Source organism: Paramisgurnus dabryanus, chromosome 15, assembly GCF_030506205.2.
Source record: "Paramisgurnus dabryanus chromosome 15, PD_genome_1.1, whole genome shotgun sequence".
Taxonomy (NCBI): domain Eukaryota; kingdom Metazoa; phylum Chordata; class Actinopteri; order Cypriniformes; family Cobitidae; genus Paramisgurnus; species Paramisgurnus dabryanus.
The window spans coordinates 18,615,782-18,628,182 of NC_133351.1; the positions used below are offsets into that span (position 1 = coordinate 18,615,782).

At 36.8% G+C, this 12,401-nt stretch overlaps 1 protein-coding gene across 2 annotated transcripts in view; it reads right to left on the reverse strand.

Annotated features, from left to right (window-relative positions):
- gtdc1 (glycosyltransferase-like domain containing 1) overlaps positions 1-12,401 on the reverse strand; it is a 54,633-nt gene that overhangs the window by 29,900 nt on the left and 12,332 nt on the right. For both annotated transcript variants that reach the window (XM_065251609.2, XM_065251610.2), the window contains exons 2-4: positions 12,166-12,378; positions 6,430-6,597; positions 4,026-4,199 (exon numbers count right to left, since the gene is read on the reverse strand). In XM_065251609.2, coding sequence (XP_065107681.1) covers positions 4,026-4,199; positions 6,430-6,597; positions 12,166-12,344 — 521 coding nt within the window. In that variant the 5' untranslated portion in view covers positions 12,345-12,378. The remainder of the gene's footprint in view (positions 1-4,025; positions 4,200-6,429; positions 6,598-12,165; positions 12,379-12,401) is intronic.

The window sequence follows — 12,401 nt, forward strand, 5'->3', positions numbered from 1 at the left end:
GAACCGTTTTGAGACAATCTCTCCAGCAGGATATCCTGCCATCTGCTTCAGTAACAGAATCGCTTCGCCAGTCAGTCATTGGCGGCAGACCGGCGTACGGAGTCACATCCATGCCTTTGAACTGCTTTTAAAAAGCAGCCAAATACCCTCTTTTCCCCACCAACTTTGAAAAGTAGCTTCAGTTATCTGTGCCGAGTTAAATGGGCTAATGAAAACCTGTCCCTCCTGACAATGAAAGTCTAGGGAGAGATTCCTGTGATGGATTTTCCCCTCAATGAGCTCGATAGCACTGTGGTCCCCGTCACAGGAGGAACTGTCATTGTTTTTGATCACAGAGTTTGGATCAATACAGTGCTGGCCATCAATCTTGCGGCTCCGATCGAGTGTGTGGGACGTTCTGCAAACATCTGATGCCAGTTAAGTGCTATGGAAACCAAATTCACTCTTCTGCCAAAGAGGAGAACAATGGAAATCAAAGCAACATTACATTCGAGTCTTCCAGGAGTGTCTTTGTGATGTGGCGCCTCCGCGGGGCTGAAGCTCTTGAAAGGACACCTGATTGTCATGTGACTCTATGCAAACATACCCTGTCGGCCTGTTGTGTTTAAATACAAAGACTGGCCCTTAATAGGGGCCACCAGCATGGTGGATTTTAGTGATTGATGATGTGGTATGGCCTCGCTCAGCTGGGCTCCTGCTCGCTAGGGTCAATCAGGATTGAATTACAGCTATACGCAAAAAGCCAATTAATAAGTGAGGTCTGATGAAGTTGATCCAAAGGACACTGTGGGGGAATAGAATAGCCTTTAAAATGGAGATTTCACTATATACAATGGGATCTTACAAAAGATGTTTGGATTGTGAGGTTACTTTTACAGTACCTTGTTTAGTTTTCTCTTTCTTATTGCCCACTAAACGGTGATGGCGACTGAGGGCTAACCGTACGATTTATTACTTTAAGGGGAGTTTTCTTATACTTAACCTTTCCTCTGACTCCTTCCCTATTCTTACGTAGCAGTATTAGATTAATAGTTGAAAAACATTTTAAAACGTCAAACAGAAAATGACTGAGCCTATAAAATACATTTGGATCAAATAGCACGCAAACAAGAGACAAACAGGAGTCCACCTGCAAGATATTTCCTTTTGAATGCTCTGCTTCTCTTCTGTTGTCTCTGGGAATATTTTGATATTCTTAAAAGGCTTGGACAAAGTTGGTTGCTGCGAAAAGAACCCAGGGCGTGTTGACGGATGACCGACCATGCATATAATCGTTTCCTTACACTCTGTGAGTTTGCTTTGGAAGGGGCAAATTACCATCTGAAAATGAGCTGAGAAACACTGTAGGCGAGAGTTCTGCGTCATCAGTGTCAGCTTACTTACAGCGTAACTCTTACCCGTGATACAAGCACACGTGAACGCACACACAGGAGTGTGGACCAACATTACCAATAATCTTAACCCACATTTTACACACAGGGCAAATTTGTCATCAGATCTGGCACAGGGACATCCATTCACGCTCATCTAAACCAAACCCAGACTCGCAAAATAGAGGAGGTAGATTTTACATTTATGAACTCGCAACTGAATGTACACATAGTAAAAAAAAAATCCTTGTCTCACTTAAATTTTTAAGTATAATCACCTTTAATTTACAATTTATTAATTAATTAATCTTGACTTGTGAGGAGTTGCTATAAATGATAGAAATAACGTTGAATTAACTTAGGTTTTTTCAACTTTATTTTTATAATTTAAAGCAACTCTTCACTATTTAAGACAGTTTAAATTAATTGTAATTTCAAGTTGATTAAACCTTAAAATTAAAGTGCAACAAGGAATTTTTATAGTGCAGCTTCGTTGTAAATATAGGTATAATTACTTGAAAATACAATGCATTCACAGCTGTTTAAGTAGCAAAGAACACTGTAACGTGACCTTCAAATCATGAAAAAAATACAAACGGACTGGATGGGCATTCGAAATCTTGATTTTGTCAACCAAGAATCCACCGACTAATATAACCAAATCATGCATTAGAAGGATAATGCCAAACATGTCTGTTTCATGGGAAAAAGACACAGAAGTAATGGACTGTAAACATATTAAACTGAAAGATTTAATGCTGCTCTCTATGATACAACATGAATCTTTCGTGCCGAGCTAACACACATCAGGAACACATGTGAATCATATTCATATAAATATATTGAGCTTTAACAAAATGGGGTATACATTTGTATATACAATAGAGCTGTCAATCAATTACTGTAGATCCAAATTATTTTATGATATGCCAATAAATCGCATATATAATATTTGCACAAACATCTCCAAATAAAGTATGTTACCAATAACTTTGCTTCAAGTCAGACTTTCACATATTTCTAATACAATAGTGATTTGGAGACAAAGGCCGGTTAAGAAAGGATGTGCATGATATGCAAAACATGCTTTCCGTCTCTCTAATCTTTAAACCGGCGCACATAAGTCAGCCAAAAAATGCCTTACATCAAAATGAATTAACAATATTGTTTCACTCGTTTCAGGTCCTGCTTGCTGTTCATTAAGAGTCTAATAAAAAGCAGGCCCTGTCCGTGAAGCTGCATCTAGCCGGCTTTTTCTTGACGTTGCTTTGGAACGGGCGATGAGAAAAGCACCACCGGATGCTTGCTGATCCAAGACGACAGTTCGAGAGGCAAATTCTGAAGCCAATCTAGACTACGCGAGTCAAAATGAGGCACACAGCACAGTGAAATTTAAAAACTGAAAGAGGACGGGATAATAATGTGCTCAAAGACCCCTGAATAAAACTAAAAATCAATTCGGGGATCAACCAGTGAGAGCAAAAGGACATCAAGCAGAAGTCTGCAAGTGTACTGCCTTTTAAATATTTAGTTTTAGTTGGTTTGTCCTTTAAACAATCAGCAAAAGGATTGTTAAGTTTACTAACAAATTAAAAGGAAAAAAGACTAAATCACCAATAAAGAACTGCATAAACAATGGACAGGGCATGATCCGCAGATCAGCATAGCAAACCGTTTGCCTTTGCACAAACAAACAGGTTTCCAAAATGGAATTTGGAAACATAATGGTTTTTAATAACCTATCTAGTAAATTGTACCTATATTTGATTATCAGTTTAATATCTTGATACCCTAGGCAGATAAACCCCCCGAAACCTCAGTACATTTCCCAATTTCTTCTCATCATCAGTCACACAAAAATAAAATGCAAATATTTACACTATCCACATCACAATCAAACACACTTTAAGAAACTGCAGTTGACTGTGTGACTGATAGGTATTTTATGTGTTTGTGTGTGTGTGTGTTTGTGTGTGTGTGTGTTTGTGCGTGCGTGCGTGCGTGCGTGCGTGTGTGTGTGTTCCCGAGCATGCATGGATCTGCAGTCGGAGCGTGTCAAGTGATCCACACAGGATATTAAAGCTGTCTATTCTAATCACTTTCTTACACAACTTTGCCCACTTGCCATTAACCACATTTGTGTACGCGATCAGCTTTTGGGGGCAGATTAAGAGTGAACTCGCGTGTGTTTTTTTATTAATCAGTGATCCCTGGAAGGCTGCGGGGAGGAATGACTAGTCTCGCGTAGCCAGATTTTCATGCTGAAGGCCATAGACTGACATGTAAAGCAACCAATCACTTTATGATTTGTGCCGTGTCATGTTTAGAAGCGTGGTAATGTCTCCACAATAACAGACCGGTGTGCAATCATCTCTAAATTTTATAACAATACGGGCAAACATGGTAAATATCTCTTTTAGATTCCACTAATGGCTTCAAACTAAATTCTTGGACCTCTTTTAAAGACTTTCCGTGAACCTTGCATCGATCTTTATAAAGCATTGTCCCTGATGTAGCACTTTCGGGTACAATCGGACGGTTTTGCACTGTTTTTAGGTGGACCATTAAAAAACGTGACAGACACGTCTTGCAGAGGACAGCTTTGTGTTTCCAATTAGGTGTGGTGTATGCATCTGAGGCTGAGGGATGACATACCTTGTGACTTCAGGAAAGCGAATTGGGAAGTGGAGCACTTGACACTTCGGCCGGATGAGCCGGTCCAGATCTTTGGGCCGATGGTCAGGCATGGTCTTCATGAAGGTGGAGATGGATGATAGGAAAGACTCCATGTTGAACGAGGAGTTGAACGCCACTACATCTGCAACCAGGCTGGGGACAAAAGCAGAGAACGGGAAAACTTTAGTATTTCTGATGATAATGATTGGCAATTATATGTTTTATTTAAAGGTCACCTATTTCATTGCATAAAAACAACGTTATTTTGTTTATTTGGTATAATACAACGTGTTCGCATGGTTTATGGTTCCAAAGACACATTATTTTCTACATATTGTAAATTTTTGTAGCTCCAGATTTCGCTCTCTTCCTGAAACGCACATATTTTGTACAAAACTCATCGATTTGAAAAGCCCTGATTGGCCAGCTAATTTGTACGTTTTGATTGGCCTGAATACTTCTGACGTCAGCCGGAAACGTGACGCTCCTTACCATGTTTGAAAGATTCGGTCACGATGCAATCCTAGCAGGAGATAATTTACAAGCTGAGTCCAAAGCGGGAGGAATTATGATAATGTCGGTCTTTACTACATCACCATTCCCAGGAAGTAAACTGTTGCCTATAATCTGTGTGTTTGTTGTAGTCCAAGAAAAGAGATTTACGTTGGAGATGATAACTCACGTCATCGTTTACTTTGGGGTATGTACCTTTTGAATACCTTTAACATGTACTAATACACACCTGCACACCAAAGGAAATGTAAAATCGTGAATCGGCTTTGCTGTAAGCAAAACATGCTTAGAGTCTCTCTAATCTTTAAACCAGCGCACATAAGCCAGCCAAAAAATGCCTTACATGAAAATTAATTAACAATATTGTTTCAGGTCCTGCTCGCTGTTTATTAAGAGTCTAATAAAAACAGGCCCTGTCCGTGAAGCTGCATCTAGCCGGCTATGTCTTGACGTTGCTTTGGATATTATAAACATATTATATCATAAAGGACACGTCAACTTATCAATTTTAAAATCTCTGATTCAAAACTGGATTTGATGCCCAAACCTCCTGCGGAAACGCACAGAAATGAGCACAAATGGACAGCTGTAATTGAGGCTTTTGGTGAATATGTAATTATATCACCCATAATTGTAATTCTGATTATTTATTTTTTTCTTTATTAATTGTGCAGTCCTAAAAGTAAGAGTTAAATAAAAATGTGTTCTTGAATTGGCCACTTTCAAATAATTGCAGGCACAAAATGTCAAGCGTTTCACAATAATGCCCCTTTATTAAATTAATTCTTGACAATTATTGTTAATAAAAAAACAACATATGCTTTAAAAAACAAACAAACAGCGACTAGTCAATTTAAATATCTAATAGATGCAGATTAGAATCTGCAGACACAAACACACCATGTTTTTAAATGTCGCACTAATTAACCCCAATTGCCAGAATCAATCACGACATTGCGTTCAATTAGAGAGTGAATTAGAAGAGCCGAGCTCTTTCTTTGTGTCACTGTTCTGCCACGTTAATAAAGTTGAGCAAGCAAAGGGCCTTTGAATTATTGACATGATACTCTGACAAACAACAATCACAATGTACTCCAATTAGAGCGCTTAAAACCCTTTCTTTCAAACATCAAGATTGATTATGACATTAGGGTTTAAAACATTGAGTTCTTAAGTATTAGAGCACCATTATACGATCCCATAATTACCAAGCGCATCATGCCAAGTACCGAACATGATAAACTATTCTGTCTCAGACACGCTAGCTTTCTCCAAAACCTAGTAAGCTGCCTATTAAGACATCAATTTAAGGCATTACAGGCGTACTTACAAACAAAGGCTGTTTGAAAAAAGTTGGCATCTTCATTTTGCTGCTTTCTAAATAAAAAAAATGTGTAACCCAATACGTGTCTGTACTGTGTGTTGTTATGCTTATTAGACTATCGTGTCACTAGCTCACCTACACGCTAACAGCAAACTACATTAACATGTACAGTACATCGAGAGTGAACAGCACAATACATCCAGCCTGATCTCACAGGAACTCGTAACTATTTTTCGTGGGCAGCATATTTGTATAAAGTTATACATCGTGAATCATAAAAAGATGGTGTTGAAAGCAATACTGGTGTGTACTTGCTGGCTATGTAGCTTTCCAAATGAGTCACTTATGAAATCCCATAACAGTTAGTATGCTGTCATAGAAGGCAGCTGTCTATAAAGGCAGCTCTGTAGATTTTGGAACAGAGCACATTATAATGCACCCCATAACAGAAACTGTACTTTTTTGTGTATTGACATATGTAAAACATTAGATGCATGTTCTTCGTTTAAAGATACTTCTGTAATGTTGATGAAACTCTGCTGTTACCATGAGAGGATCTGGTTGTAGCCATACTGGAAGTCTCTTTCTTGGCTTTTGCGGACTGGATAGACCAGCTGGTTTTCATGGAAGTACAGAACCTTCTTCAGACGGGCGAGATCAGGACGCAGGGCTACAAGCTCAGTAAGATTGAGAACAGAGCTGGTGAACAAAACTCTGCGGAAAAGACAGAGAAAGAAATTCAAAAAATCTGGTTATAAAAATGCAATAAAACAAAATAATATGTTGATATTATTATTCTACTATATTCTACTATATATTATAAATATACAGTACTGTGCAAAAGTCTTAGGCCAATATCACCAGCTTTGTTGTTTTAGCAAAGTTTTAATGTCCATCCATATTCATTTTTCACTCTTTTTAAGATACAAACAGTAAATATGTACACAAAATTTAAAACAATAAAATTTTCTGACCTAAATGTCTTCTTCAGGCATCAGTCAGAATTTTGTGTTACCTCTCTTGGCACGAAACACATCTTGAACTTTTTTGAGGAGACTGAAGTCCTGAATTCATTCGATTAGAATCAGAAATTAGGATTTAATTTCATTTAGGTTTAAGAGATCCTGCAGCTGCCTGCTATTGATCAAGTGGAAGGGGAGTTTACCCTAAATACTTCACACTTCAGCTTATACTTTTATACTGTTTTTAATACTACATACAAATTTCCTATATTTTCTGGTTGTATTCTAATAAAGAGACTGAGAAATAATAATATATGATCACTATACAATTGCAAAAATAACAAATCGAATGGTAGCATGGTGGCCCAAGACTTTTGCACAGTACTGTATATTTACTGTCTGTTTTCTACACAGCTGCATTGTAACAATGCAAAATTGTGAAAAACAGTAAACCACCAAACTAAAAAAAGTTTTATTAAGCTATGCTAAAATTTGTCTAGGATTTATTAAATTGGCTAAACTGCTTTGTACATATAAAATATTTTGTGTCAGTGTGTACAAACATCATATTGTGTTATATTAATATGTTGCATATTATGTTTTTACATTTCTGACTGTGAAATGCTGTTTTAAGTCTTATTCATATAATTATGTATTTTCAAATCTTAGTCAAATTTAGTGTAGAAGTCTATAAAAATTATGGGTCAACTGAGGGATAAATAGGAACAGTTTTAATATTGCTATTGGTTTTTAACAGTTTTAAGTCCTTAAAGTTTCTACATTTAAAAAACTGACTCGATAAACAAGAATTTAAATCTAACAGTACATGAATCTAAAAATTAAAAAAAATCCATATTTATAGTAATATTTTGGAATATAGTCATATTTTGGCATTTTAAATGTTTAACACGATGCAAAAACTGATTTGTAAAAATAATAAAAACACACGTGGACACAGAAATCCATGTGTCTTACTCCTTTCAGAGCAAAATATTACTGAATGTAACGAACGCTCCTTTAAGATTAGTTATATACACAAGTAGGGGACCATCGAAGATTTCACTTGTATGTGCTAAGAGCCATGGGACGATGGCTTTGAAGTTCAGTTCTGGTCTCCCTAAATGAACCCAGCCTCCTCTCCGAAGCCCGACTGCCTGTCACTCTAACCCTGCAGCCGGTTCGCCAGCTTCTTTGATGTGGGGAGCCCGCGGCTTCACGACCGTGACTCCACCACTGTCGAAAAGTCCCTTTTATGCTAATCTACAACCAGCTCCCCCTAACCAATTCTTAATCTTAACTATACGAAAAACCAATCACACCCCCATTCAAATCAGTGTGAATGGGTGGCTTCTACTGTCCCATGCCCCTGAAACCGTGTGTTGGGATTAGTCCATTCCGCATCTCCATCAGAGACCGTGCATGCCAAACGTCACCTCCTGATCCTCACCCGAGTGCAACTCTGAAGTCAAACCATATGATGGAGGTTTCTATATTTAGCTTTGCTTTCCTGTCTCTGGTTGAAATTATCAAGTGGAGTGCATCCAATACTAATAAAACAGGAGGGCTTATGTTGGTTCCCTTTGAACCGGAGGTGAGGCCAGAGATTATGCATCTTTTTAGGTCAGCCGGGTTAATGTGGTGGGCGAGGAGGGAGATTTGAATCTATGTGCGCGACAGCAGGTCGTATAAACCTTATTAAGCGATTTTCAGTCTTACCAAAAATAAAAAATAAAAAATTGGTGCAAGAACTTTTAGTAACTCCACAACCGGTCGTCTTTAAAAACTAGCACACAATATATAGCCTAGATTAGGTGTGTATGCATCCCTCACAACAGTTTGCTTTTGGCAAGCCATTGTTGGATTCCATTCCGTCGTGACATGACCGTAACTGTCGCCCACTGACTTTTTCCAGTACAAACTATCAACCGTAACCAAACCAGACATTACGGGTCTGTGAGCAACCTGTAAGATAAGACCCAACAGTGGGTGGGCAAGCATCTGCTTAGTCAGGTTTCTAATTGCATAGGAGTTTCCTGATCAAAGGTATCGGATTGGAAAAGCAAGCGTTGCACTTGGCACACTGTCTGTAGCCTTAGTACCTTTTTATTTTTTTCCAGGCCTGAATGGAGATTGAGATTACACGGAATCAATCAAAATAGATTTCATTGATCTGATCAAACACTTGCAAAATTGCATCACAATCACAATAATTAACTTTTACAATAATATTAAAAAATTGCAATTATACAACCGGTCATGTAAAGCACAATTTACGCATCATTAAGTGATAGGAAGGGGTTGTGAAAAGGAGAAAGACACTACAACCTACAGCGATCAATAATGTAATGCAAACGCTTACATACACACAAGGGCTACACATATTTTTAGACAACAAGCCGCTTCAAATACAAGGACATGGCAACGCTGATTAGATTTTAAGGCTATTGACACGTAAGAGACAGTTATGACAGTGCACATTTGAAGGCTTCAGGAATGAAGTGCTTGTTTTGTCTTTTGCTTTACTTCGAGTGCAGCGAGATGAGATTGCAGCTGAAGGAATGTTCAGGGCTTCCCCCACCCACCTGCGGTTTCTCTGTCCCTAAAAGGAAGCAAGAAAGTCCCCATCGGATCCTATTCTCTAAACGTGTTTGTGTCTTTTTGTTGCATTTATAGAAATTCGATTCGAACCGACTCTTCATAGAGGTTTTGTACGTGATATAGATAATTTAGTGTATAAACTTTCTGTCATGAACTGCCCTTTGAAATATAAATATAATCATATGCAGATGATAATCTAGGCTGATAAAATTGACGGTTGGTGTCTATCTTGCATCAGCTGCCTAACCAGTAACACTTTCAAAACGAGTCAAACCTTTATTTTACTAATTGTCTACAAATGTCAAACTTTTGTTTAGATACAAACCTAATGTGATGTTATAAAAGGCAGAAATTGCTGTCTTTTTTCCATTATATCGCGTTCTTGTTACATTGGTGCATTTACATAAAAAAGAGTAAATGTTCGTACTCTCTGTTCAATAAATGTAAAGTAGAATTGAAACATGACTCGTTTATTTTATTAGCTTACATGATTGATATTATTCATTATTATTACATTTCACTAATATTATAATATTGTTTTAATTAATAATAACAATAATAATAATAATAATAGTAATTATTATTGTTGTTATTATTATTATTATTATCAGTGTTGGGGAAAGTTACTTTTAAAAGTAATGCATTACAATATTAAGTTACTCCCAAAAAAGTAACTAATTGCGTTACTTCGATACTTTTTATGGAAAGTAATGCTAACGTTACTTTTTAGTTACTTTTGCGTAACTTTTTCTTGGCTGAAACTTGATCTCTTTCAGACCTTGCAGGTGCTTTTTATGACTGAAAAGTTCTGCATTCAGAAATTGCATATTTCATCACAAAAATGTCGAGCTCTGACCTGCCATCTCAGTTTCTGACTCAAACTGTTCCCACACAGGCGTGTATGCATAGAGAACATAATGTGACTAAGTTTAGTTGAATTCAGTACATCATTTTTTTTTATCGAATTAATTAAACTAAAAAAGAAACTTGCATTAGTTTTTTGAAAAAGTAACTCAAATATTAATGTGTACATTTAAAAAGTAATGCGTTACTTTACTCGTTACTTCAAAAAAGTAATATTATTACGTAATGCACGTTACTTGTAATCCGTTACCCCAACACTGAAAATAATAATAATAATAATTTTATTGTTAGTTTAACATACAATTATCATATTATTTTTAACATAAAAGAAATTGGAACTAAAAACTAGCTTTTACATGTTTGGGAGACAAAGCAAAACAAATATACAAACAAACATTTAAATACATGTTTAAAAACGACGTATATAAGATTTATATAACAATATTGGTAACACTTATAATATAAGATTGTATTAGTAAACATTAGTAGATGCATTAACTAACATAAACAAACAATAAATAATATAGTTATTCCGCATTTTAGTTTTTTTATGTTAGTTAAAGGAACAGTATGTAGGATTGTGGCACAACTGGTATTGCAATCACAAAACTTGTGGCTAAAACTGGTACTGCAATCACACAGCTGGTGGCCAATACACAACATGACAACATAAACATCAGTTGAGGGCTGCAACTCCACTTTTTAAATGACAATATCCTGGCCAGAACACTGTTGTCAGTGATATAAGTATTTGAATGAAAATAATTTCTTAATGTCTAGTGAGATATCAGGGCCATTTTATTATTTATTGATATACATTTCTTACATACTGTTCCTTTAACATCAATAAAGTTATTCATGTTAGTTCATGGTGAATTAACTAATGTCAACATTTTAAACATATTTTAATAATATACACTCCATAAACAAATTGGAGCTAAATAGCACTAAAAGTGGTTCACTGGCTCGTAATCATAGGGGAACCATTTTAAGTGCCATATACAGTAGCACCTATGTCAGGGTTTCCCGCAGCACTTTTCAGTTCGGGCGGCCCACCTAAGCTGGGATACCCTACCACCTTAACTAGGTCGTCCAAAAAAAAAATTCCACCAGACACCACATAGCCAAAATGAGAGAAAGACATGGTCCGTCACTGTCTGAAGGATAACTAGCCTGTTGATAAAACATTTAATTCATTAATAATCTAGTCTGTGTTCATTTTCTGTCATAGTTTCTTCAAAAATGAGTTTTATTTGATTGTTTTAAATAAATAAAAATTATCATGACGCATGCGCATACGAAATTGATTGCCACACCCCCGGCCCGCTCACCTGCACGACCCTACCACCTTAACTAACAAATTTTCTGCGGGAAACCCTGTATGTAGTACCTGTGTAGGACCCTATTGTGCTATATAGAATCATGTGTGGTGCTATATCACCCGGATGGTTCTTCATAGGTGCTTTATAGGTGCTACACAGCACTAAAAATGGTTCTCCTACGATTACGAGCTTTTAGTGCTTTTTAGCACTATTTTTTCAATGTATTAGTAAATGCTAAAATAAACATAAACCAAAACTAATTAATGCTGAAGCAGTATTGTTTTTTTGATAGTTTATGTTAGCTAATGCATTTACTAATTGTTAACAAATACAACATTTTTGTGAAGTATTACCACAATATTTTATTTATTTATTATATTTATCCTTTCATTATGTAATAAATGTTTTATGTTTAAATGGCATAAAAAAGTTTCTCCATTATATATACATATACTATATTTTTTGTTTAAAAAAAGGATTTTATCAACACAGCCCAACACAAACATAATCAAATGCATGAATACATGTGTTCTGACCTGTAGGAGGAACTGGCTGGAACTGTCTGCATAAAGTACAGGGCTGATGTTCTGGCCCTCCAGTGCCATTTCTTTGCAGGCAAAGTGAAGCTTACACAGTCTTCAACACCTTCCTGAAGAAGATCAAGCAGCTGTTTGTGAGAGCCGCCATTAAAGGCCTCCAGCAACAACACACTCATGGACGGGCCAAACAGACAGAAGCAAAGCTGATATCTGCAACGTGAGAGGCAGAAATG